Raw genomic sequence first — 24,456 nt, 5'->3', positions numbered from 1 at the left:
GGGTCCAGCACGTCGCGACCACCGTGAGTATTAAGCGGCTCGGAAAATGAATGAGTGAATATTTGTAACCGAGTTACCCATTCGATGATTAAAAAAAAAATCTTTGTGGCAGCAGCACAATACTGGAGGAATTGCCGCAAAGCAGGGAGTCGCTGATGGTGCAGGTCGTACCTGTCTTGTGTGCAGACACCATGAGTTCGTTTTCCCGCATATAAAGGTGTGAATGTGTGCGTGAGAAAAAGGAAAGAAGAAAAAAAATGCCGTAAAGCATTATGGGTACTGTGTGGACCAGAGTGCCGCCATGACAGACGCATGTATGCCATGCTAGCGGTAGTAGAAAAAGGACGGGCCTTAACAGCGTCAACAAAATATGCTTCCCGAGACGCTTTTTTTCGAGTAACTCCGACCTGAAATGTCATTATTTTCTTTGTGGACGCTTTAGAACGCCAACGATCCGGTAATCTATATAATACATAGCCAGCAAGTTGCTCTACAAGCCTTTTAGCTAAAATAGGCTAACACGGCGGCTAATTTTTTTTTAATATTCGTTGTATTTAGAGCTACTTAAAAAATAACGCGTGAGTTGACACAGTCTACCTGCAGAGAAAGGTAAGCAGTTACTCACGCACACATAGCAGTCTATTAAACGAAGAATTTGGGTCATGCAACGCTTACGGATACCGAACTCGGCCTGCTTGTACAGTCAGTCGTATATACAGCCTCAACTAAAACGATCAGATTTCTTACAAATCCAATATATTGATTTGCTGTAATCTGACGTGGAACGTAATACTCGTTACCTTTACGGGTACATTAACGTGACAGCACAACAGTTGCTGCCCATCCGTATTGTTATCTAACCTTTAATTATCGGTTGCTAACCGAGTACTAAATAGGCCTTACTGGAAGGTCAGTATGAAGAACAAAGACGAACATGGCAAGTTAGAGACAGACTTCCAAAATCCTACGTAAACTGGATGACGTCATAGTTTTGGCACGCAAATGCAGTACAGGGGGTCCTCAGTTCATGACGTTGATACGTTCCTACGCTGTGGCGTTAACCGAATTTCGGTCTATGTTGGCACATTAATGATATTACACTGTTCATTGTTCACTTTTGTAAGTTCTCAAACCACGTCTTATATTTTAACTGAGGACATCCGAAGGAGAATGAACATCATTCAATGAATTCTTCGACTTGAATTGTCGTTATTCCTTGCCTAATGCAACATGTTTTTTGCCATGTTTGTTGTGCTTTACAGGTATGGCCTGGTTTTGACCGGACGCTGCTGGTGATGGCAGAGGGCAGCTGTGCAGGCGAAATGCGCTCCTATGACCCGGGTCATAGCTCTCAAGCAAAAAAGAGACGCATTTCTCCTGGTGGTGGTGAGTTTTATTGAATTGAACTGGAATATGAATTCAAGATCACTTGTGCAAAATTCACTTAAATAGCTTGGACACAATTTGGTCTCAACAGAACATGCGCACCAATTAAATATTAGTTGAATTGCCCAGAGCTGCCATTTCATTTTCAGCCCTACGACACAGCAGCACTATCATGCCAAATCCAAAAGCTAAGCAAAAGAAGCACCGATTAAAGTGTCATTTTTGATGGTCTACTCACTAAGTTTTTGTGTATCATGCATTTGCAGGAGAAGAGCCCATGAGGAAGATGTCAAAGTTTGGTATGCGACGTCGATTTGAGCCTGTGCAATTTGTTAGCGGCAGCAGCAGTATCGGCGCTGGTGGAGAAGGAAATGGCCCAGATGAGAAGGAGAACGATAAGGAGCCCCAAAGCAGTGACCACCCCAGAAGTAGTGACCCGTATGCTGGCCGATACAGGGAATATGAACACGCTTCTTACGGTAGCACAGGCAGAGCACCGAGCACCTCCTCTCTCAGGCCTGCTTTTGACTTCCGTAGGGATCGAGAACGGCACAAGAATAACGTTCCTTCGGGCGGTCCAGTCAGCTTAGGCTACGGAGGTCGAGGCTCCGCATCTAACTTTATGGCAGCAATTCAACAAGATTATGCAAAGAAGTATGAGACCCACAGCTTTCGCAACACAGATTTCTATTCGCAGCCGTACAGGCACAATGGATACAGGGGCGGGAACAGATCAGGCGGCTGGGACTGTGGACGGCAGGGTTTGGGGTACAGCCACAGGGATCGTCCTCATAACAGAGCGTACAGCGGGCCTGCCTACTCTCAGCCGGGGGAATTTCCGCCGCAGCCGCCATCTATCAGTCCTTCCACGATCGTGGAGAAGTACAGGCTCATTACCTGTCTGGCGTCCGCCTTGGCGGTCTCTTTGTCGGATCCTCAGTACATTACTGGAACTGAGGATCTGAATTACAGTTTCATGTTGAGTCGCAGCATCCAAGTCTGCAGGACCAACCCTCAGTACACTTACGTCAACTTGAGGGATATCCCTCAAGCCGACCTACCCAAGAACCGCAAAGTTCCGACAGATGGCTATGCCTGCGAGCTGAGGTGTCAGGGAGTCTATCTGGCCACGGGCTACTCTTTCAGTAAAAACGGCGCGAGGGACCGCGCCTCCGAACTCGCCGTCAGACTCTTGATGAAGCCTGTCGAGGTGCGCGTGATCCCACGCAAGTACAAGCACAAAATGATCAACGACATTGTGGTGTGCCAGATGAGCTGCCCTTCCCCCGCCTTAACGCCCGCTCTTCGCAATCCGAAGAACGCCGGCTATCCCAACTTCAAGGGCTCCAATGAGCCCGACATGCGCAAGCGTTGGACGGAGTTTGTGGTCCTGGACAATGCCCAAGACGCCATCTGCATTCTCAACAATTCTGCCGCTTTCTGTCACATGAAGGTGGACTACAGGTTTGAGCGGCTGCCCAACCTCAGCTGGATGTGCAGCGTCTACGTACAGGATGAAATGGTGGCGCAGGCCAGCGGCACCAAAAAGAACTCTAAGCACGCTGCGGCAGAAGCAGCCCTGGCAAAGCTGCGCTTGAATCAGGCGGAGCAACAGCGCCAGCAGCTAGCGCCCCAGCACGCCCGGGGACATGACCAGTCGGAATCCTCTGCTGGGCAATTCGGCACGAGGAAGAAACATCTGAGTGAGGTGGTCATCTTGGAGAATTCTGATAACGCCGTGAGCATCATCAATGACACGGCTCAGTTCAACAACATGACGGCCAACTACAAGTTCATTTGTTTGTCCGATAATCGCTGGAGGTGCGAAGTGTACTTGGAAGGACAATTTGTGGCAGCAGGAGTAGGCGCCAAAAAGCAGGTGAAGCACTTCGCGGCACAGGAGGCCATAGACACCCTGAGACAGACGCAGGCAGTGGTGAAGTCCACCATGAAGTGGGAGGGTCACGCCAAGGCCATCTCCCGTTCGGAGATCCAGGATCGCTCGGGAGAGGAAGCCATGAAACAGGTGATAAAAGAGGACAACATTGGGAACCAGCTGCTGCGGAAGATGGGTTGGACAGGTGGAGGTTTGGGCCGAGACGGAGAAGGCATCGCCGAGCCCATCAAAGTTAAGGAGAAGTTCTCCAGGGAGGGCTTGGGTATGGACTCAAACAAGTGCACCCTCAACAAACGGAACATCGAAGGCATCATCAGTAACTACGCCAGGTCGGACCGCCAGGACGATCTGCACTTCTCCACCGACCTGACCAACAATGAGCGCAAGCGGATCCACCTAGTGTCTCACAAGTACGGCCTACGGAGCAAGTCGTACGGGCAGGGCAGGCATCGCTACCTCGTTGTCAGTCGCAGAGTGGACAAAAATCAGCTCATTGGCCAGCTCCTGCAGGAAGGGCAAGTGGGCCGCTACGAACTGGTCAAACCTCAGACGTCGCAGTGATTTGCATGTCAACTCCAGCTGTGAGCTTTAACTTCACAAATCCACATTCTCAATTTGGACTCTGCAAATAAGGTCTTAAGGGTTCCTGCATTCCATTCCCCCAAACAATTCTTTGATATGTTTACATGTCACCTTTATTTACCTTGGCGCACACTTGCGTCCAAGTGTCTTGATGAGGGTCATAGTCACCAAAAATTTAAGGGACTGTTTCACTGTGTGTAAAACATGTAATGCAAGTCGATTCATCTTACAATAGGACTACGAAATCATTAACTCTGATGGGAGTTAGGCATAATTTGTTTTGCAGCACACTGAATTTCCGTAGCTCTTTCCATGGTTATTGTACAAGAGCTACATTTGCATTGTCAAAATGTGTGTCCAGACATATTTGCAAATAAACAAACAGCAAATAAAATCAAACTGACTTGACAAAACCTTGCTTCTTTCAAAGGAAACACTAGTAACATAGATCATTTTATTTACAAGAAAATGTACAGTTTGTTACATGGGTTACCAGTGTAAACTTTAAGGACAAATTATCTTGTATGATCACTTCACTCTGATCACTAATTTTGCATGATTGTGAAATAGCTTAGCAAAGAAACATCCTCAGTCTTTAAATGTCAGGATTTTGTCAGTGAATGGGGCAGTCATGTCTTGTATGTCGTACTCAAACACAAAGAGCATCTGAAATCCACAAGGCAGCTTGTAATAAATGTTCATGTCAGGTTAATTCTAATGCTTCAATCAAAAATACCAGTCCCACTTGAAAGGCTTTCAGAAGGCAAAACAAACCACACTGATACAACAAAAAGAAATAACCACAAATACATGTTTATGTGTCAAAATAAGAACAGTAGGTGGTTTTACAGCAAGCACATAGTTAGCAGCCATTTTGCACAAAAAAAAGGGGCAAGTAACCCAGATATAACAAGGTACATTAACTTTTTTTTTCTTTTAAACAAACACATTTTAGCCTGATGATGGCATTCAGCAGAAGTGAACGCCTCAAACACGACCGACAGCGTACAAACTTGGCAACCGACAGTTTCTTTTGGCAGGAGAGGGTGGCAAAACGTATACTGTGAGATGAGTTGACAACTAGAGGTCGGACACTGTTCATGGCGGGGACCACGACAACAATGACGTTGACGTGGGTCAACAGTCGCGCCAACTCTGTTCAACGATAGCAGAAACTCTCTTCTCATACTCCCGCTTGTTCTCCTGGTACAGCTGGGCTGCCTGGCTGTTGGCCGGACTGTTGGGGTTGGGCTCATCCAGTAAAGACTTGGCGAAAACACAACAAAAGCATGTCAGCGGACGAGGAGAATAGTGACAATAGCCAGCGTCGTGATTGTGGCACCTGTATTGATGTTAATATTGAAGACACATCATAAGTGGGACTCCAACGATTCTGAAGTATATCTAAGCATATGCTGCCATCGGCGTATACTACAAAAGGAATAAAAGTGTTTAGTTAGTTTTGACAGTATACAATGATTGCTTGAGCTAATACAGGATATGCAAGACTTTCATCCATTTACCATTAGGATGAAACATTTTAGAGACAAATCTCACGGTTGGGGGCTTATTTGGATATTCCTCTGTGAACTCTATGGTAAGTTTAAATGTTCCTGGAAGGAAGAAAATGATTAGCATTGCGGTGGCATAAGGATGTGCAGTAACTAAAATGCAAAGAACCCTGTAAAAATACAAACTTTTAAGTTTATGTGCACCCCCCTTGTAAATTTAACAGACCTGGATGTTTGACAAAAGACTTACCATCTTCAAAAGGAGTTCCCTCTGGCCTATGAAAGAAAGACAAGCATGTTAGAGAGACGTTTAATATCAGAAAGCCTGTTACATTAAGTTCGGGACCAACTTACCCAAAAATGACAGCATTCCATACCATAATATTGTTTTCTGAGGGGGCCCCGCTGACTCCAGCTGGAGGATCTTCTTGCAGCCTTACGAATGGAGCATACAAATAAGTTGATGTAATAACAGTGGTGTGATCAACACTGTCGCTAATGATTTATGAATGACTTATAGCTAAGAGGCATAAATAACATTTGGGTTGAATACGTTATACGTTAAGGACGTAAACGCATCACCTGAAATCTTGACTGGCAACTGTGGTCATACATATCATGGGATGCTAATACTAGTGCTAACACAAGTGTCGATGTAAACCGTTTGTCTCCATTTGTAATTCACCCCATCAATATCTAACATCGTCGACTTTACGCTTTAAACTAAACAACACCCCGACGAAAGAAATGGGTAGTTCAAAATACCACAGAATGTGATGACAAGTGTGTAAATGTAGCAACGCTGACGGGCTAGCCCACGGGTTGCTAATGTTAGCTTTTAGCTACTTGCCTTGTTTTCGTCTCGCTTACCGTTTAAAATCTCTCATTAAACGTCGTCTCGCCGGAGTTGACATCCTACACACTTACGCTTAAATGTACGTATCGAGTGCACGGGGGATCGAGATAAAGTAGAGGGAAGTTTGTTTTAAATCTAAATAAGTGATTAGATTCAACACTAAGCTAACTGGACGCCGATTGTTAGTTTGTCAAATATTTGGCTGCCTGAGCAGCTCGCCCTCGGACGCAACCATAAGTATTAGAACGGGGGCATTATTGCTATTTGACCAACATTTACTGATTTATAAGTTGCTATACACATTACACTGTATCTTTCATTTATTAGATTTATGGTTATTAATGTAAAAGCATAATGAGCGTAATATATTATCCTAACATTTAACATTACAGCATTTGACTGCGCTAGCAGGACAAATGGAACATTCTAGAAACGTTTACGTCATGTGTCAAGCGACAATATCTTTTTTTTTTTTTTGCACTTGAATTTTTTTAGGCTGTCCACTCATCCCGAATGTTTAACTTTGATATACAGTTTTTCTCACCGTTACTATATTCGCTTTAAATACTGCGACCTCTGCCGAGAACCGCTGTCACGGGAAGAGATTTTGTTACCAACAACAGCCACGAGAGGGAGTGCTGCTCCACTCACTGGCGTTTACAGTCTCTGGGCAACAAAACAATGAAAAAGGCTTAATTATCCTTTTGGATCTGTGTTTCTCAGATTGACGATGCGAGTTAGATTCCCGTTCGGGACTCCGCCTTTCGACGGCGACTCCACAGTTGCTCAACCCAGGGAGATTTCCATATAGACCTATATGACACACCTGCGTTGACTTAAAAAGAACGAGCCAAACACACCTTCTAGTCTATCGAGAGAAAAGATAACGACATTGATATTGCAATTGATATTCTAAAAAAATCGTTTACATACTTCTTCCAGACTAAAAAGAAGATGAATTAAAAAAAAGAAAAAAGAAAAAAAAACTTTTCGGCACAGGGGGACTATCGCTTCCCAGGAAAATGTGACTGCTAGGAATTCCCCACGCGTTATTGGAGAGAACGTCAGCGTTGTGCCAGGCAGGGAGCCGTGGCAGGAGGAGGCTTCAACCGCTGCCCGCTTGTGTAGCCTCGGCTCGCCTTCCGTCTCAGGATAATGCTGTTATTTTTCTCATTCATTGTAATTCCCGAAGACGTCGGGAACATCTAAGTAATCGTCGTCTCCCAAAGGGTGAGTGTTCAAGTTTACATATTAAACATATTTCGCTGTTGTGATGTAAACAGTGCGTCTATTATTCCCATTTATTGCGTTAAAATGCATATCTTAAGTAGTGATCGCGCCTGGTAAAGGGATTAAGATGGATGAATTTATAACAGCAAATGATTGTTAAGAGACGGTCTAAAGTTGATTAAACTTAACTCATGATGTGAGTGCTTCCTGTTGCTTGGTTACTTGCGTCGCTATAGACTGGTGCTTGTCGAACTTTTTACACTAAGCCCCCCCAAGATGTTTTATTCATGAAAAGTAAGCCACAGTGACCCAATACAGTTTGATTTCTACCTTCTATTAAATCAACGTACCATAATTAACATTATAGCTGGTGTTCCGTCTCCTTTAGAAAACAAAACTACTTAATATCTTTTCGACTGACACTTCACACATTCAAACTATCAGCGTAGAGAACGAAGCTGAAGTTGACATTCAACCCTGCTTTCTCTACCATTAGCTTGGTCGAATGACAAAAGCGTTTGCTCGTGGTGCCATTGGAAAAAGCTTAGGCTATTGCCAACCACATCTATGTGTGACGTCATCACTACATGTCTACCTGTCTACAGCCCAGATCTTCACGTTTTTATTGTGACCGGTAGTGGTAACTGCATGTCTAAGTTTATGTGGCACAATCTTTGTATATTTGTGTTTTGGGGTTGTGGAATTTGCTCACTGCTGATGTTAAGTGTGACATTTATTATTATTGTTTGAAAACATGGCAGCCACAAGCATCTGATGGATTTTTTCCCCAGTGGGTTTGTGAAGGGTTTGTTGCTGAGAGAGACGCGTAGACCTATGTCGGCATGTCATGAATCATTTTTACAAAATTACCCTAATCAGGACGGCAGTCATGTGGTGTAAAAGCACAGGTGCTTATGCGAAGCCACCGCCTTCACATGATGTCACCCTCTCAGCTTTATTTTTTCCAAGATAGGATTTAGGAGGAATGTTGATGAAAACCTCAGTGAACTCCCTCTCTTTTATTTACTTACTTACAACATTGCTGTACAGTAAACACTATTGTGTGTGTGTGATCAATACGAGTCTCCCGGGGATTCTCAAATGTTTCCCAGATGTTTACATTTTTGGCTCAAGACGTTTTTTTTGTCATGGGACGCGCTCGCCCGACCTCATTGGTCACCGGCTCCCTTCGGAGGAGGCGGCAGTGACGCTAGTGGTGGGAGGGGGAGACTGAACGACAGACAAGAATCCTGTCCCCTCCTCCCGTCCAGTTTTCCCATGGTGGGATCGCTGGTAGAGGGATAATTGGAAACTCCAATCCACTGAAAGCAATTATCCCCAGCAAGAGTTTCCAAATATACTCCAGCGAAGGTTCGCCTGTGCCATTTGTTTTTACACCATCCCGCCATGCTGTTGCTCTCTGATATGCTCATCAGCGTGCGCGCGCGCGTGGTTGTGTGTCTGCAGATTAGAGAATGTGGCTTCCCGACAGCCTTCGTATCCCGTGACAGCGAAGTCACTCCTTCAAGTGTGATCCTGCAGAGCAAAGACTCTCTGCCCTTCTTTATTATTATTGAGCAAAGCTCATTGAAGCCTTTCTTGTACTGCTTGTCTGAGGTCTGCTCAGCCTCCTTAATGGCTCTCCACGTATCGATCGGACTTCACAAAAAAGACAAACTGAGCTCATAAACTATTTGGAAGACAGCGCTGCTCAAATTTCAAAAAAGCTTTCAGAGCGGATGAGTCCCAGACGAGTGCAATAAGTCAAATGTATTTCTTTCTTTATCTATGCATTTGGGGAATGTCCTCCTCTCTATTCTGCGTATTTGAGACAATATAATAATACTAGCAATCCGTGCAAGCAGTGGTCATTAGATTACATTTGTTGTCCTGCTCGACTACGTAGTACATATTAAACTATGTAATTTGACACCTGAGTCGTAACCACAAGGTGGCAATGTTCATAATGCTTTGAAACCACCGTGCCACGAGATGGCTGATAACACAAATGTCATGCGCAATTGTAAGAACTCACTAGGGGAAAAGGAGAATCAAAACTGCCTTAACTTCCCTTTTAATTGGTGGGAAAACACCCGCCGCTCTCTGGGGCACTTTCCTCATGTCTTCAACCTCGTTGGAGGAAACTGCGAGAGCTCCCTGTAATGGTGACAGTTGAATTCCACCCCGTCAGACATGTTGGAGGCCGCCGCTGCTGTGCATGACGTCAGGTTGAGAGAGGGGAGAGGCAAGGGAGGTTTCACCTGCTCCCTCATTCCTCTCTCGCACTTCATGTCTGGCAAGCATGTGTCCCACAGCATTCACCCTGTATGACTTTCTCTTTTGGTGTGTGAGTGGATTGTCAAGATTTAGGGCCAAGTTTTAAGAAAATGGGCCTACTTTTAACACCAGTCCCCTAAGCAGGCAGCACAATAGTTTTGTGTTATCACAAAATAATATAATATAAACATAAGTATTTTCAATTTATCTGTGTTAACAGATGGCTACTTTGTATGGTGCGATGCATAGTGCATAGTACATTTACTTGCTGAGGACATCAGAGTATAACGAATATAATTGGTCGACATTTTTAGCACTTCTCAGGTCTTACTTACTGTAAGGCTTTCAAAATAAATGACAGAAACAGTTAATGTTTGATCTTATTATATAAAGTGCTTTGTTAAAGTTGCAGCAGCTGCTATAAACTTGCTACCATGTTTTCTTCCTTGATTGAACTAATATTATTGTTGTGTATGTTTTTAAGGAGTTTAAATTTTACTATCTTTAGATTGAACATCACAAAATGTTTATTCATTTTTCCAGTCCGCTAACTTTCCAGTATCAAAGTTGTTTGAAGAGAATCTAAATAAGTCTAAAATTTTCCTGTTTTTGTTTTGACAGTCGGAATTAGATGACATTTGGGTGTTTTCCCCTGCTTGTGCAACACACGACATAGCCTTTGACTTTGCCTCCGCTGTGATGATTCACCCTTGCAGCATGCCATGCCGTTATTTAACTACACTGCTTTGATATTTAACTACACTGCTTTGATATTTTTATGATGGCTGAAAGCTCGTAGCGCCGACGTGCATATGAGGAGTGGCTCGGGTCGACAGGTTCTATTTTACTGGAACAATGATTTTTGTCTTTTGAGTTAATTTAAGCATGACACACATCCTCAAGGTTTGTTGAATAATTGAACTGCAACAAGCCAATGGCTATTATAATCCTGGCCCCGAGTGACTAGAGTGCAGAATGTATATATGCTTGCTCCGGGCCTGCTGTTGTAATAATAATGAGCTGTAGCTCTACCAGCCTGGTCATTGGAGTAAAACGGAGCTGTTGTGCTGATTAGAACTGAATAATATGTGTTTATGTTGTTTTCATAGAAGACAGCTATTGTATGTAGCATAGCAATGGCCTCTTGTGTGGACGATATCTGACTACAGAGAGCAGTGTCTTTTATATTTAATGAGTTGCACTCAGCTAGTGCAGTCTGCCTTCGCCACTGGCCATTTTGCACTGGTGCAATTCTGGCGGTGCTCCACTCGTTCTACCAGATTGCACTGTGTTGTGTTTACATTTTCCCAAAGTGTGATTAAACTCTGTTTTCTGCCTCTTCCCCTGTTTCCTGTTGTGCAGCTGTGAGAATGGAGCCTTGGCACTAATACAGCATAAAAAAAGTAATAATAAGGATTAGATCAATTCATGTTTCACACATCAGCATGTCAAATAGTCTGTTGTGCGTTTTGAGAAGGAGTACTGAGTAAATATGTTAACCTGGTGTGCTGGCTGCTTGTTAGCTGTGTTGTTTCAGTGTCATTTGAAATGCTTATTTTGGGGTCACAATCACACAAATCCTGCCAAGCTATTAGAGAAAACAATATGTTTTTTTTAAGAACAAGGAATCCTGAGTCAAGATGTAAACTGCCGCATTTGCTTCATGCCCCATTTGCTAGCTAGCTTGGTTTTATCGCCATTTAAAAAAACTTACCCTGTGGTCACAGTCACACAAACCTTGCCGAGCAATGTGTTTGCAAACATCATCTGCTTCACTATTTGGAGGTTCTGAGTTAGGTTCTCGGCTCTGGGCTCATTCGCATGTTCTTCCTTCACTTGTTTGGCGTGTCTGTGGCTAGTCTGGCTTCCTCCCACATTCCAAAACCACGCAGGCTAAATTTTTCCTCGTTGAGAATGTGATAGAATTTGCCGGTGACCTGTCCACATGACTTGCAGTCAGTAAATGGAAAGATTGACAGCAATGCTAGAATAATGACCCTGTTCTAAAATTTGTATGTACCCTATGCAAGCTTAATGTCTAATAATAAAAGTTATACTGCTGCAGTGCCTGCTGCTGGCTTGGCATGCATAATGCAGTTAATTTTTATTTTATTTTATTTTTACACCAAAAATGCTTATGGCTCAGTGACCTGTTGCATGTGTAACAATCACAATATATTTCATATCCATCCATCCATCCATCCATTTTCTGAACCGCTTAGTCCCCACGGGGGTCGCGGGCGTGCTGGAGCCTATCCCAGCCGTCATCGGGCAGTAGGCGGGGGACACCCTGAACCGGTTGCCAGCCAATCGCAGGGCACACAGAGACAGACAACCATTCACACTCACACTCACACCTAGGGACAATTTGGAGTCTTCAATCGGCCTACCAAGCATGTTTTTGGAATGTGGGAGGAAACCGGAGCGCCCGGAGAAAACCCACGCGGGCCCGGGGAGAACATGCAAACTCCACACAGGGAGGGCCGGAGGTGGAATCGAACTCGCACCCTCCTAACTGTGAGGCGGACGTGCTACCCAGTGCGCCACCGAGCCGCATATATTTCATATACCAGGTAAATTAAGAAATACTGTAAAAGCTACTGCATATAAAGCATATCAATATTAATCTTATTGACCCTCAACACAATGGAAGTACTGTACGTATTTTGTTCCTACAGATTGTAAAAATGACTTGTTTGACATAAAGTGTTAGTTTCATACGAGGTTCACCAACATGATGGCATGGTTGCCGGATGAGTAACCTGTGGGCATATTGTAAAATTACACTAGCTCACCTGTGACCTGTGTAGAAGTCATCGTTTGAAAACGTAAATACTTGCACAGATCTGTAAAATGTTATATTTGTTACCTTTTGATAACTATTGTGAGAAATCATTATCTTGATGAATGTCTACACAGATGAATATTATGTACACAGATCAACTCGATCTACCGTAACACTATCCTTTATTGTCCTGTGTATCGTTGTGTCATCATTGCGATGAATCAGATCAATCACATGATTCCTGATACACTGTTTATATAGTAGCATCCACACTGCACTTAGTAGCACTATGTCGTCATGCTCGGTCAACACATCTTATCATCTCGGGAGTGAGACTGACAGCTAAAATCAAGAATTATACATTTTTCACTCTTCTACTGGTTTTTGATACTCTTTGCCTGTCCTGTGGTCCTCCAGACATTCTTCCTCTTCTCGACCTCCGCGCCACACAAATAATGCAGCCTGTCCTCCAAAGCCCCCGTGTATCTCAGGCCTTCAAGGATATTCTTATCAGAGTTTGAGTCCACAGTACTCCGGCATAACTCTTAACGGAATGATCTGGATTCTTTCTGATACTTAAACAATGCCATGCTTCAGTGTACTGTTGCAAAGACAAAATGTGCGCACGCTGGCGGTTTGGTGTGTAGCAGTTGCGTTTTCATATTCAAAGGACACAGATTGAAAATAAAGGGCTTGTGTTTTTACATGATGATAGCCAGTGGGCCATCTTTTATTGAGAAGGCTGAAAGGTGTGTCTTTTAAAAGGGGCTCACGTGACCCAGAAGTGGTAGCATGTGTGTTTTATGCGTCATTCGAACAATGAAGGCCTTCTTGGACTTTCCAAGTAATTTGACTTTATTGCTTTTCCTCATTTTGGATATACTTTGCTGAGATTCCTGGTGAGTTCCTGAAATACTTAAAAACTAATCGGCCTCTGTTCCGCTGTCTAAAGGCAGGAGGAGCAACATTTCCTTGGTATGATTAATGCATTGTATCCTTTCACCTGTTTTAGGGCGTTAGGGTTATAGCTCACAATATGAAATTAGTAAATGGGGTGCTTACTTCATTTCTCTCTTGCAAGTCAGTTTTTCTTTACTACTACAAATACTTTTATTAAATAACTATCATGTAAATACAATAAATATGATAATAATAAATATATTTATATAGCGCCCTTCAAGACATCAGAGACACTTTTGTATCGGGAAAAACAACAACAAAAAACCCTGAACATCTGGCATAAGGTATAGTGGCGTTGTCGGTGGTGACCAGAAGCTCCAACCAGGCCAGAGAATGAAGCCAGTGTTTGTGCTGTAAGCCTTGGTGGGGGTAGTGGCTCAAAGTTCACTTCCACCGGAGCGCGACAGCAATTAGGTCGGGTAACGAGACAATGATGTCCGCGCGAGGAGGTTTCCAACAATAGCTGAGCCCGAGGAGCTGCATGGCAGTACCCCAACTCCAGCTCTGGAGCGAGGCAGCCCTCATGTTCAATAAGGCATTACCTTACAAAGTCTGACAAAAACAATTCATTGTCCAAGTCAGAATTATTGAATTGATTGTACGCCTTTTCCGCGCTGAATTCAAAGGCAGTGAGATAAGACGCTTCCACTGGCCAAGAAGCAAGTTGGCTGTGTTCACGCCCACAGCGGCGCAAAGGTCCCTTTTCTAACTGCCATCGGTTACAAAAATATCTATGAAAAGAATGAAAATTCTCCATCCACGCACACGGTTAGCTCGAATGTGGGGCCCTCGGTGCGTGTCTGTTAGTGGGTGCCACTGTGCAATTCAAATGACCTTATTGAGTCAACGAAATGTTGAAAGGCTTGCTTCCTATTTTCAATCCATTTGGGGAAATACACTTGTGAAGAGCTGAAAAACACTTTGTGGACTGAGTTACATTGAGCACTCAAGTTCACTGTCACCGTAGTTCCCCCTTGCATTGTCCTCTTAGTTCCTCTGCTTCAAAAAGAGAACAACAACAGTGTATGATTACAACACAACATGTATGTATGTGAATTTGTATGTATGTATGTTTATATATTTATTGCAAATTACTCTGTAGACCCCTGAGTATGGCTCATGGCGACCTTCAAGCATTGCTATATTCAATACTTTGGTTCAAAAGAAAGCTGGATGTGTTCAAACATATTCAAACTTGTGTTTCAGATCAAAAAGCAAATGTCTCAAAAGCTCCAATTAGGGCTGTCGCTATCGAATAATTTCAAAATGTATTATCCTATTAATTATTCCATTACTTTATTGAATAATCTGCTAGAATTTCATTTGCATTGAAGTGTATTAAAAAAACGGTTTTTTCCATGATTGCTGTTTATTAACCAATTATATTAGTTTATTTACTATTGTTTAGTGAGTAAAAAACGTGATCTTTTTGTTAGAACTCAAATGTTTTCAGTCTACTGCAAAAATGAATGTACAGGTCTCACTGATAGAATACGTTTGGAGGGGGACAATCTTTATTATATGAGATACCGCTCAGACCCACTCGTGATAGGTTAAAATCTGAAATATAGTTACAAATATATAGTTTTAATGCTTCCACATAATTTGAACACATCTAAATTGAATAAAACAAGTGTTTTAAAGTAGTTCTTATTGCAATTTTCACTTTCTCACTGTTCTAAAATTGGAGAGATCATGTAAAATCACTGCAAGGAAAAAAAAAAAATAGAAGACTCGCTTGCATAATCGTTTAACTGTATGTGTATGTGCAGAGCATGATAATCCTCCTATAGCTTTCAAATGTAGCTTGACATAAAGGGGGTGTACAGATTGGAGTGTGTAATGATATTTTTTGGTGCTCACCACAGACCACAGCTTCCTGTTTGCTCACATTTCATTTCTCATCAGCGTCTTCTCAGTAGGTTAAAGCTACATCCTTCTATCAGCTTTGCCATAATCATTTGAATGCTGTATATTCTTTGTTGGTTACTGCCATTTAGTTTACTGCATTCGGCGTTGTCCTTATTTGGGACTTTATCGTAACTTTTTTTTAAATACCTCATTCTTGTTGGCTGGAGCACAAAATTCGTAAAAAAACGAGTTCTTCAGTTAATAATGAAAGATATATTAAAATAAAATATTATTAATTTATTTTAAAAAATACAAATGGGATGAAACGCAAAGTGTTAAAAGAAAATCTACCTCAGCTGTTGTAAAAATGTTGAGCTTTTTGTCATGCTTTGCATGTATTTTGTTTTTTGGTTTTAGATTAACGCACAGTATCCTATGCCTCTAAAGAAAGTGAAAACGGCAAGCAGTAGTGTTATACAAAGCCTAATAGTGTTGCTGTTGAGGAAAAAAGAAGGAAACACATTATCTGTTGAACCTGAGCATGGCTTTCATGTTTAGGATCTAGCTGTGTAATTTGGTTTGGTCAAAACTATTGCAATAATAATAATTCTAATGGTCTACTGCTTTTCCAAGATCTTTAACATGGGTGGACACAATGATACAAGTTAAAAACTGGTAGAAAGCATGAAACAGTTCCTCCTGTGGTGAAGCTAGCAGCCACCAGCTAGCGGTCTCTAGCCACATCTCGTTCCACCTTCTCGCTGGCGATAGTGTTACTGAGGCTTCGTAGTCTAAATAAATCCCTTTTGCTTCCCTGCATGTTAACATGTCATCTCACTACCTGATTACAGAGCATTGTTCACATTTGCTATGGATACCAATAGCTAGATAAAAGCAGCTACATCCCACAATGCCACATGGCTTCCACATTGCATTATGGGAAGCTGCGGCCATTATCTCTCCATGAAGTGAGATGGCAACTTGCATGGAGGAAGATTTATTGAGACTATGAAGCCTCATGAACACTATCACCGTCACTAGCGAACTCTTGTACCATCAGTGGAGGTGGAACCTTGACAAACACTCCATGGCTGAGATCTGGTTTGAAAGCGCTAGCTAAGTGTTGTGTGCTTTGCTGCAAGTTTTTTTGACTTGTCTGTTTGTGTCCACCTATGTTAAGCGCGATACACATTTTCCAGCTAAGCAACCATAACCAACCCCCCTGTTTTCACTTACATATTTATTTTAAACACACACTGATAAAAACTAGGTAAATATAACTTAGTTTTACCACTGGACCGAATTAGTTGAACTAGCATTAATTTTAACGTGGAGCAGTATTTGATTTGCAAAATGTTTCAGGTTACAGGGTGCTTACTGGTCAAATTAAATTTCTATCCACTGTATATGACATATTCTCTTATTATGATTTATGATCTCAAATATTTGACTTTTTGTCTGAAAAATATATTTTTGTCCTTTAAAATCATGATTCCCCAAAATATACATGAATCTGATTGAGAGTGACTATGATCTACAATATTCGTACAGCAATTACAACTTTGTTTTATGACTATTCTTAGTTAATGAGGTCTTTTGTGTGACTATTTTGGCTTCATTCTTGAAGTGTCACCAGTATTACACTCCCTGACCTTTGCGACATTGGTTGCACAGTGACAGTGAATCTCAATAGAGCCTGAGATGATGTCAGCGTGTCTTGTGATGGAACGTGATCACTTCATTTTCAAGTGAGGGGAGGAGTCTTTGATGGCTTCATTCTTTGTGTCTCCTACAAGCAGTAGTCGCTTTATGAGTTGTTGGTTTTATTTGTTCTGGACTTTTTCGGACGTTCCTTGCTAAATTACCCACTGTGACGAGGCTATTAGGCTCACATTTCAACGTGAAGGCTTCATTTTAGGCCTCACTTTTTTTCTCAGGTCAAAGTCTACTGTGGGTGTGTACCTGTGTTTACCTTCGGCTCGTCTGCTGCAGGAGAAACCCGTCTATCGTCTTTCTCACAGCCCGGCCCTGTGGCTGAGTTCCACACCCCTCCCCCCGCCCCTTCCCTCCTCACCTCCATCAAATCCCAGAGAATGCACCTTTGCAGATTTGCCTGCAGGGCTCCGCACCTAAGCGAGTGCTGATTGGCCAGGTACAAGGCGCCTGCCCGGGGGCCGCTCTCTACCAATGGCGACAAGGCTTCGTGACTCATAGGGAGAGGACGGCTCACTTCACGACACTTCTCCTTTTTCTGCCTTCAACTCATTTGTCGTCTCTTCTTGTTTTTTTTTTTTTTTTGTTTGTTTTTTTTTACCCACCCCCCCACCTCATCTTACAGTTTGTCGCCGTGAGAAAGAAAGTGTGGAGTGGGCCTGCAGTTGGTTGTTGCACACCTTGAAAGGCTTTCTTTGGATTATCCTCCAGGGCACCTCACCAACCCATTTTTTCGACCTTTTGTTTTTGACTTTTTCATTGGTTTTATTGATGTTGACTCTTCTTTTGATACTTTGTGGGATAGACCTGGTCACCTGCACCCTGTTCATTTAAGGTTGGTGGTAGTTTTCCCTCTTTTAATGGACTTCAATGCATTCTGGATTAGAGGTTTTGTTATAATGCAAAGCAAAAGTGACATCATGTTAAGGGGTTTCTACAGGACCTTTGCCTAGCGATTTCAGTGCGAGTTATTCTTGGAGAACAGTTGACTTTTAAGACTTTTTAAGTCAAAGCCAACTAGTAGGTTTGGAATTTAATTAGGATTCATGTACCTGGGTCTGGCTGTGTCTTGTTTGTTGCCTTATAAGGTGTGTCGAAATAAGGGCGGGAGCTGACAGTTTTGCAAGGCTCTCCAAACCGACCAAGCCCACGTTTTTTTTTAAATGTTTTATCATGGTGTAGTAGTCACTTGATCATCACTTTTGATAACATTTTCACTCATACCTGGATTTCAGCAGTTTTTTTGTCTTATTTTTGCCCCTGCTGTCGCTTTTACAATAAGCCAGTCGAGTGTGACTCCACAATCGAACGATCAGAGCAGAATGTTGTTCATCTTGTAGCATTACAAAAAAGTGTGAGGTGGAAATGGGGACCAGAAGAGCTTGATTTCACTTCACTGGGAGGTTCGACCACAGTGTCTTGTTCCTCTTGTACACAACGTTAACCCCCCCCCCCCACCCCCCCCACCCCAAGCTTTTTCGCGCTTTGTGTGCAAGATTTCAAGCTCCCTGGATGTGTGTTGCAGGTCTATGTTCAAGCAGAAACTGAAACTTTTAAAACGAGATCTGATTTTTCAAGCAGGCCGCTTTGGCTAAAAACACCCACGCTTTAGAATGTTCTTGCTTGTTTGTCACCTGGTGGCTGCTTTGGTTGCCTGAAGTCGCTTGGCATGAGAAACACATCAATCCTCCTTTTTAGTTTACGTACACTATTCTATGACTGGTTTGGATGCATAGTTTGCCCGACTTTGCATGTTGACCCAGTCACACCTGTGCGACTCCCCACCCCCCACATCACGTCACTGCTTTGCATTGAAAATTAGGAGCAGCGCACAACTCCCACTCTGTTCATCGAGGCTGATAGTCAGGTGATGGGGGTGGTCAGAAGTGGTCACTCGGTGCCTCCTTTCAAGACTAACTTGCGTATGCTAAAGCCTGTCACAACATGACAGGACAGAGGCTGGCAGCTCAAAGAGGAGGAGGGGTGGAGTACCAGCATGCTTGGATATGGACTCGTCAAAGTTTGCCAGAATGCAGTTTATCATTATATTATTTATAATGTCAGTCCAAAAGGGATTTTAAATTACCTTCAAAGTTTGATTTAATTGATATTTGGCTTCTAGATGTTTGTCAGAGCTGGTTCATTGATACACTGGAGAGCCAGTTCATTGAAGGATGCACTAGTTGCAGATCCAGGATTTGATAACCAGGGAATTTGAAAATTCAGAAATGTTTCCCCATTTCTCAATGAATTATAATGACAATAGCAGGATTAAGGATGAATATAAATTAGAATTGATAGACTTTGCATAAGGTCTTGTTATAACTGAATTGTGTGGGTGTTTATCAAAAGGTGTTTACTACAAGGTGTTTTGAGATTTCATTCTACACTTATGATAAAGATAATGCACTTTGTTAACAATGCATCTAAATTTGAGAAGTAATTCAAATCAAACCAAAACTGATTGTAAATTTTATCTGGAAACTGTGAAAGAAAATCCATCTGTCCGTCCGTCCGTCCGTCCGTCCGTCCGTCGAGAGTTGCGAGCTTGCCGGTGCCTATCCCAGCAGTCTTTGGGCGGTAGGCAGGGGACACCCTGAACTGGTTGCCAGCCAGTCGCAGGGCACATTTAGAGAAACAAGAATTCACGTTCACCATCACACCGTCGGACAATTTGGAGTGCTCAATCAGCCTACCATACATGTTTGTTGAGCACCCAGACAACATGCAAACGCCACACAGGAAGGCCGCACTCTGCACAGGAAGGAATTTGCACCGAATCCAGGTTCTTCTCCCCCAATCGACCAACCTTGTGCTCCAAGCTTCCGCCCTAGCTACCAACTAAATTCCTGTTCCAGTTATGAACCAAGACACTCAAAAGCCCCAAAAAATACTGACTTGGCCGCACTTAAGACCCACAGTTACTTGTCCCTTACCAAAAGCCTGGCAGCAAAATCTCCCTTTAACACAAAAGGACAAAACGGCAGCAATAACTGATACGCCTCTTAAGCTGACATTGGAAATAGAGCAGAAGATGGCTTGTGAGTAAGACAAACGAAAAATAAAGGAAAATAAACAGTGTTGTAGCAAGTGCACAGTGGCACCATTTGGACAAATGCATTCTAAAAATGCGTAGGTTAGTATATTTGATGTCATATATGGTATGGAACCACAGCAATTCTCTTTAAATGGCTAAGTGATTCTGAAAATAGATGAATGAATGTTTTGAACTATGAGCTTCCTTAGCAATTATCATGTCCTTTATTTCACATTCATTCCATATTTCACATTTTACTCAAAGGTATGTTAAAAGTGACCCGAACCACCGAATCAATTCTAACCTTTTACTCTTTCTATTTGAGATTACATCATGCATTTTCAGTTTTCAGTCATTTTCCATGCCATTTATTCAATTCCCTGGTTTCCCCTGCATTTGAATGTTAAAAAAGACAACCAAGCATTTCTATAATAAGGTAATCTAATTATTGTGTAAAAAAGAAAAAAAAAAAGTGCTGTCTAATTGTTATCAATAGAAAATATTACCCCCCCCCCCCCCCCACATACAATTAATTTAAATTGTACATTTCTGTTTACTTCCAAAATTATTTGGTTTGAAGGTTTGTACAAACTAAGTAAAATTTAATTTTGGCTCAAACTAAGCATAAGCAAAAATCATTCGAATCTGTTTTGGCTGAAAGAAGTTTTCTTTTTCTATTTCTTTGCATTTGCATTTTCATGCTATTTCCATGTCGCTTTCTCTGTTTCACTCACTCTCTGTCTAAGATTGTGACTCCTTGCTGTGTGCGCACTATGTACGTATGTGTGTCAGCAGGAGATGCAGTGATACTTTCAAGGCCAAAAGTGGGCCTTCGTTCATTCCAGCCCATCCATGATAAATAAAAAAAAAAAAAAAAAAACAGAATTGAGCAACCGTCTGCTAATGTTGCAACTATCTCATGCTCTAAGCGTGCTGGGACTAGCAGCCTCACGATTGCTTTCTCGATCTATTTCCATTCATCGCCAATCAGACTTGAGAGGACATCACATTTTTTCTCCTCCTCAGACGTTTTTTTTCTTCTCAGAATTCAAGCGGATGTGATGCAATTCCGGCCTGCATTAAACCGCTCTCTCTTCCCTAAACATAGAATAGTTATCTTTCATTCAGACTTATTTCCTTTTTCCAAGTAAAGTACTAACAAGATGGTGTGCAGTTTGTCAGCAAAGAGGCCGGATGTTTGACTTATGACACCCACCTGACCTAAAAACAAAGAATAAAAATAGTAGCTTAAAGATCGAGTGAGGGTGGAAGAAAAAGAAAGATGTTCTAGTATGTGGGAAAGTTAGGTCACACTCTCTGATAACACACACATGCACACACTTGTGATTATGCAAGGTACCAAACCGGTCAAGCCTCAAGATTGAGTGTGATTATGCAAGGTACCAGACTGGTCAAGCCTCAAGATTGAGTCCACCCCCAGACGTCATACTGTTGCTTTAGTTAGAGAATGTTTAATTGTTCTTTAATTGTTAGCAGGTAACCTGTAACCGCATTCTTTCATTGAGGCTCATTAGAAGGCAGTGACAAATTATAGAATATAAATACATTTGAATCTGCAAGTCACCTCGATACTGTTTTTCAGTGTGTTCCACATCATATGGCTCACAATGAGATTCATACGAGAGCCGGCGATGAATAACAATAATACTTTTACTGTCATTACATTGCAACTGTATTGCTTTTGTCATAACATCATACGTGCTCAGTAATCAGGTTATTGTTCACACAAGGACATTGAAAGTCTGTTGCTAACAAAAACAGTTGGTCCTGCAGATCCACATAACAGGTTCTCGGATGAATGAACATGTGGGCTTGTATCGGCCAGAAATGTCTCTCTAGTAGCATTTGTGAACACACTGTTGCATGCATCCATTGTTATCTTCAGGGTATCTATGCACCTTTAGCGCCAGATTGCCTGGGTTTCTCTGTAGTTTTGTTAGTAATTGTCATTTTATTTGATTTGATTTATACTCCTACTTGCCCTATAATTTGATATACATTATTTACCCCACCCCTCACTCCCATTGTTTTGTTTCAGGGAGAAACCCACCCCACAAAAAAACCTGCAAATAAAAAAATAATCGTACTTATTCTTTTAATGTATTACCTATTCAACATCCATCCCATCCATCCATTTTCTGAACCGCTTAGTCCCCACGGGGGTCGCGGGCGTGCTGGAGCCTATCCCAGCCATCATCGGGCAGTAGGCGGGGGACACCCTGAATTGGTTGCCAGCCAATCGCAGGGCACACAGAGACAGACAACCAATCGCACACACACTCACACCTAGGGACAATTTGGAGTCTTCAATCAGCCTACCAAGCATGTTTTTGGAATGTGGGAGGAAACCGGAGTGCCCGGAGAAAACCCACGCGGGCCCGGGGAGAACATGCAAACTCCACACAGGGAGGGCCGGAGGTGGAATCGAACCCGCACCCTCCTAACTGTGAGGCGTACGTGCTACCCAGTGCGCCACCGAGCCGCCCTATTCAACATTTGACTTGAAATTTTAAATATACTATTTTAATTAAGAATAATATTTTGAAATGGCAGCAAGGTGGTCAATTGGTTAGTAGGTCCGCCTGGGTTTGACTCCGGTTCCGGCCTTCTTGTGTGGAGTTTACATATTCTCCCCGTGCTTGCATGGCTTTCCTCCGGTTACTACGGTTTCCTCCCACATTCCCCAAAAAACGTATGGTAGCCCAATTGACCGCTCCAAATTGTCCGTACGTGTGATTGTGAGCGTGAATGGTTGTGCCTTGTAATTGGCAGGCAACCGGTTCATGCTATGCCCCACATACTGCCCAAAGCCAGCTGGGATACTATATATATGTCATAAACCTGGGGAAATGTCCCATATCCTGGTAAAAGAACAATGTCTAGTAAAGTTGTGTATGTACAGTGTCTTGTAGGTTTACTGCATGTGCGATAAAAGCAGAGGGAAGAGACTCATTAAAAGAAGTCTGTTGTGTTTGCCTCTCTCCAGCATTGATAATTTTGTTGTCTTTTCAATTGCTTTGTCAACACTGTTCTGTTCAAAACACACTGAGTGCAAAGCTGTCTGGTCTCCACCCTGTATGAGGTAACGCGTTTCCAAACACAAGAGTGTAAAATAGATTTGTGTGTGAGTGAGCCTTTTACACTGAGAGAAGTTAACCACGAATGCATATGGGGAGTACAATTGCTTTCCCTCATGGTTCTGCATGGACATGTGTCTGTGCTCTTATTGACTGCAGGGAACGTCTCAGCTAGTGTTTCTTCATTTCCAAACGTATGAACCGATAAAGTTTATTAAACCAGACTAAATGATAACAAGTGGTTCCTCAAAGCTTTCAAATAGGATATTATAGATCATGTAATTGCTCAGTGGGCCGAATTAAAGAATGGAGTCTATTTTGCTCAACTTTGTCTAAATGCTTATTATAGTATGCACCTGCCATAAGTGGCGCCGCCACACGTTATGTCACTAAATACCAAACATTCTCGACCTGTGGGAAACACTTGCTTAAATTCTTAATAGAAAAAGTCTTTTGTTTCTATTACTTGTTGACATTGTTAGAATTAATGGAATTCTAATGTGATGAAGCTACTTATCTTAACCTAAGAAGCCGACGAGTTACGAGTACCATAGTTGTGGGATTATTTGAAGTGATAACTATAAAAATTGTGTCCTGCAGTTAGTATGCTGTTAAACTACCTTTTGTTGTTCTGCATTTTGTATATGCATGATAAAGCGAAATCATGTTATGCAAGTAGTTTTTTTGGGTGGATTTAGAAAACAATGTTGAAGTTATGTTAATTATTATGCCGCTTAAGATAGCACTACACTATTTATTTTTTTCTACCTGTATGTCTAAAAAACATTAGTGGGTGTTAACTGTTAACTTCAATTAAAATTGATCATTTCATTTCACGGTGGCATGTCTGCATCACAGTGCAGAGGTCGTGGGTTTGACTCTGGGCTTTGGCCTTCCTGTTATTCAGTTTGCATATTCTCCCCCGTACGTGGGATTTTTCCAGGTACCCCAGTTTCCTCCTAGATTCCAAAAACATCCATAGTTGCATAGTCGACACTGTGTGCATAGAGTTATAAAATCCCCCTGCGTGCGGATGGTTTGGTCAATGTGTGTACCCTGCTATTGGCTGGCAACCAGTTCAGGGTGTACCCCGCCTACCGCCCAAAGACAGCTGGATTAGGCTCAAGAGTGCCAGTGACTCACATGAGGACAAGCAGTTGGGAAAATGAATGCATAAATGAATATTTCACTTAACATTGTAAACATTGTTTTTGCAAAACATAGTCAAGTCAACTCAGTTTCTAGTTTCTATAGCACCTTACCATACAATGTG

General features: G+C 42.4%; 3 protein-coding genes across 6 annotated transcripts in view; 2 read left to right on the top strand and 1 right to left on the bottom strand.

Moving 5' to 3' along the window:
* The first annotated feature begins 266 nt into the window (after window positions 1-266).
* nkrf (NFKB repressing factor) lies at window positions 267-4,264 on the top strand. The gene is made up of 3 exons (XM_049748386.2): window positions 267-609; window positions 1,263-1,386; window positions 1,653-4,264. Exons 2-3 carry the CDS (start codon window positions 1,296-1,298, stop codon window positions 3,842-3,844), a joined length of 2,283 nt encoding a protein of 760 aa, XP_049604343.1. The 5' UTR covers window positions 267-609; window positions 1,263-1,295; the 3' UTR covers window positions 3,845-4,264.
* A 41-nt stretch (window positions 4,265-4,305) lies between these two features.
* On the bottom strand, window positions 4,306-9,626 carry LOC125989458 (ubiquitin-conjugating enzyme E2 A). Of its 3 annotated transcripts, none has more exons than XM_049755996.2 (6): window positions 9,498-9,626; window positions 5,731-5,811; window positions 5,627-5,652; window positions 5,389-5,478; window positions 5,208-5,296; window positions 4,306-5,131 (listed from the first exon to the last, which is right to left on the bottom strand). In XM_049755996.2, exons 2-6 carry the CDS (start codon window positions 5,754-5,756, stop codon window positions 5,003-5,005), a joined length of 360 nt encoding a protein of 119 aa, XP_049611953.1. In that variant the 5' UTR covers window positions 5,757-5,811; window positions 9,498-9,626; the 3' UTR covers window positions 4,306-5,002. The 3 variants fall into 3 exon arrangements, with proteins under 3 accessions (XP_049611953.1, XP_049611944.1, XP_049611861.1); XM_049755987.2 differs by lacking the exon at window positions 9,498-9,626 and adding an exon at window positions 6,777-6,919; XM_049755904.2 differs by lacking the exon at window positions 9,498-9,626 and adding an exon at window positions 6,247-6,460.
* Window positions 7,153-24,456, top strand: part of elf1 (E74-like ETS transcription factor 1) — a 40,651-nt gene continuing 23,347 nt past the window's right edge. The window contains exon 1 of one of the 2 annotated variants that reach the window (XM_049749437.2): window positions 7,153-7,462. The gene's annotated coding sequence lies outside the window, so the exon portion shown is untranslated. Of the gene's footprint in view, window positions 7,463-17,488; window positions 17,884-24,456 lie in introns of those variants that run through there. The other variant, XM_049749355.2, reaches the window with a different exon arrangement.

This window comes from Syngnathus scovelli, chromosome 1, assembly GCF_024217435.2.
Source record: "Syngnathus scovelli strain Florida chromosome 1, RoL_Ssco_1.2, whole genome shotgun sequence".
Lineage (NCBI taxonomy): Eukaryota > Metazoa > Chordata > Actinopteri > Syngnathiformes > Syngnathidae > Syngnathus > Syngnathus scovelli.
The sequence above is the reverse complement of the archived record's forward strand: the minus strand, read 5'-3'. Positions and strand labels throughout refer to the sequence as shown.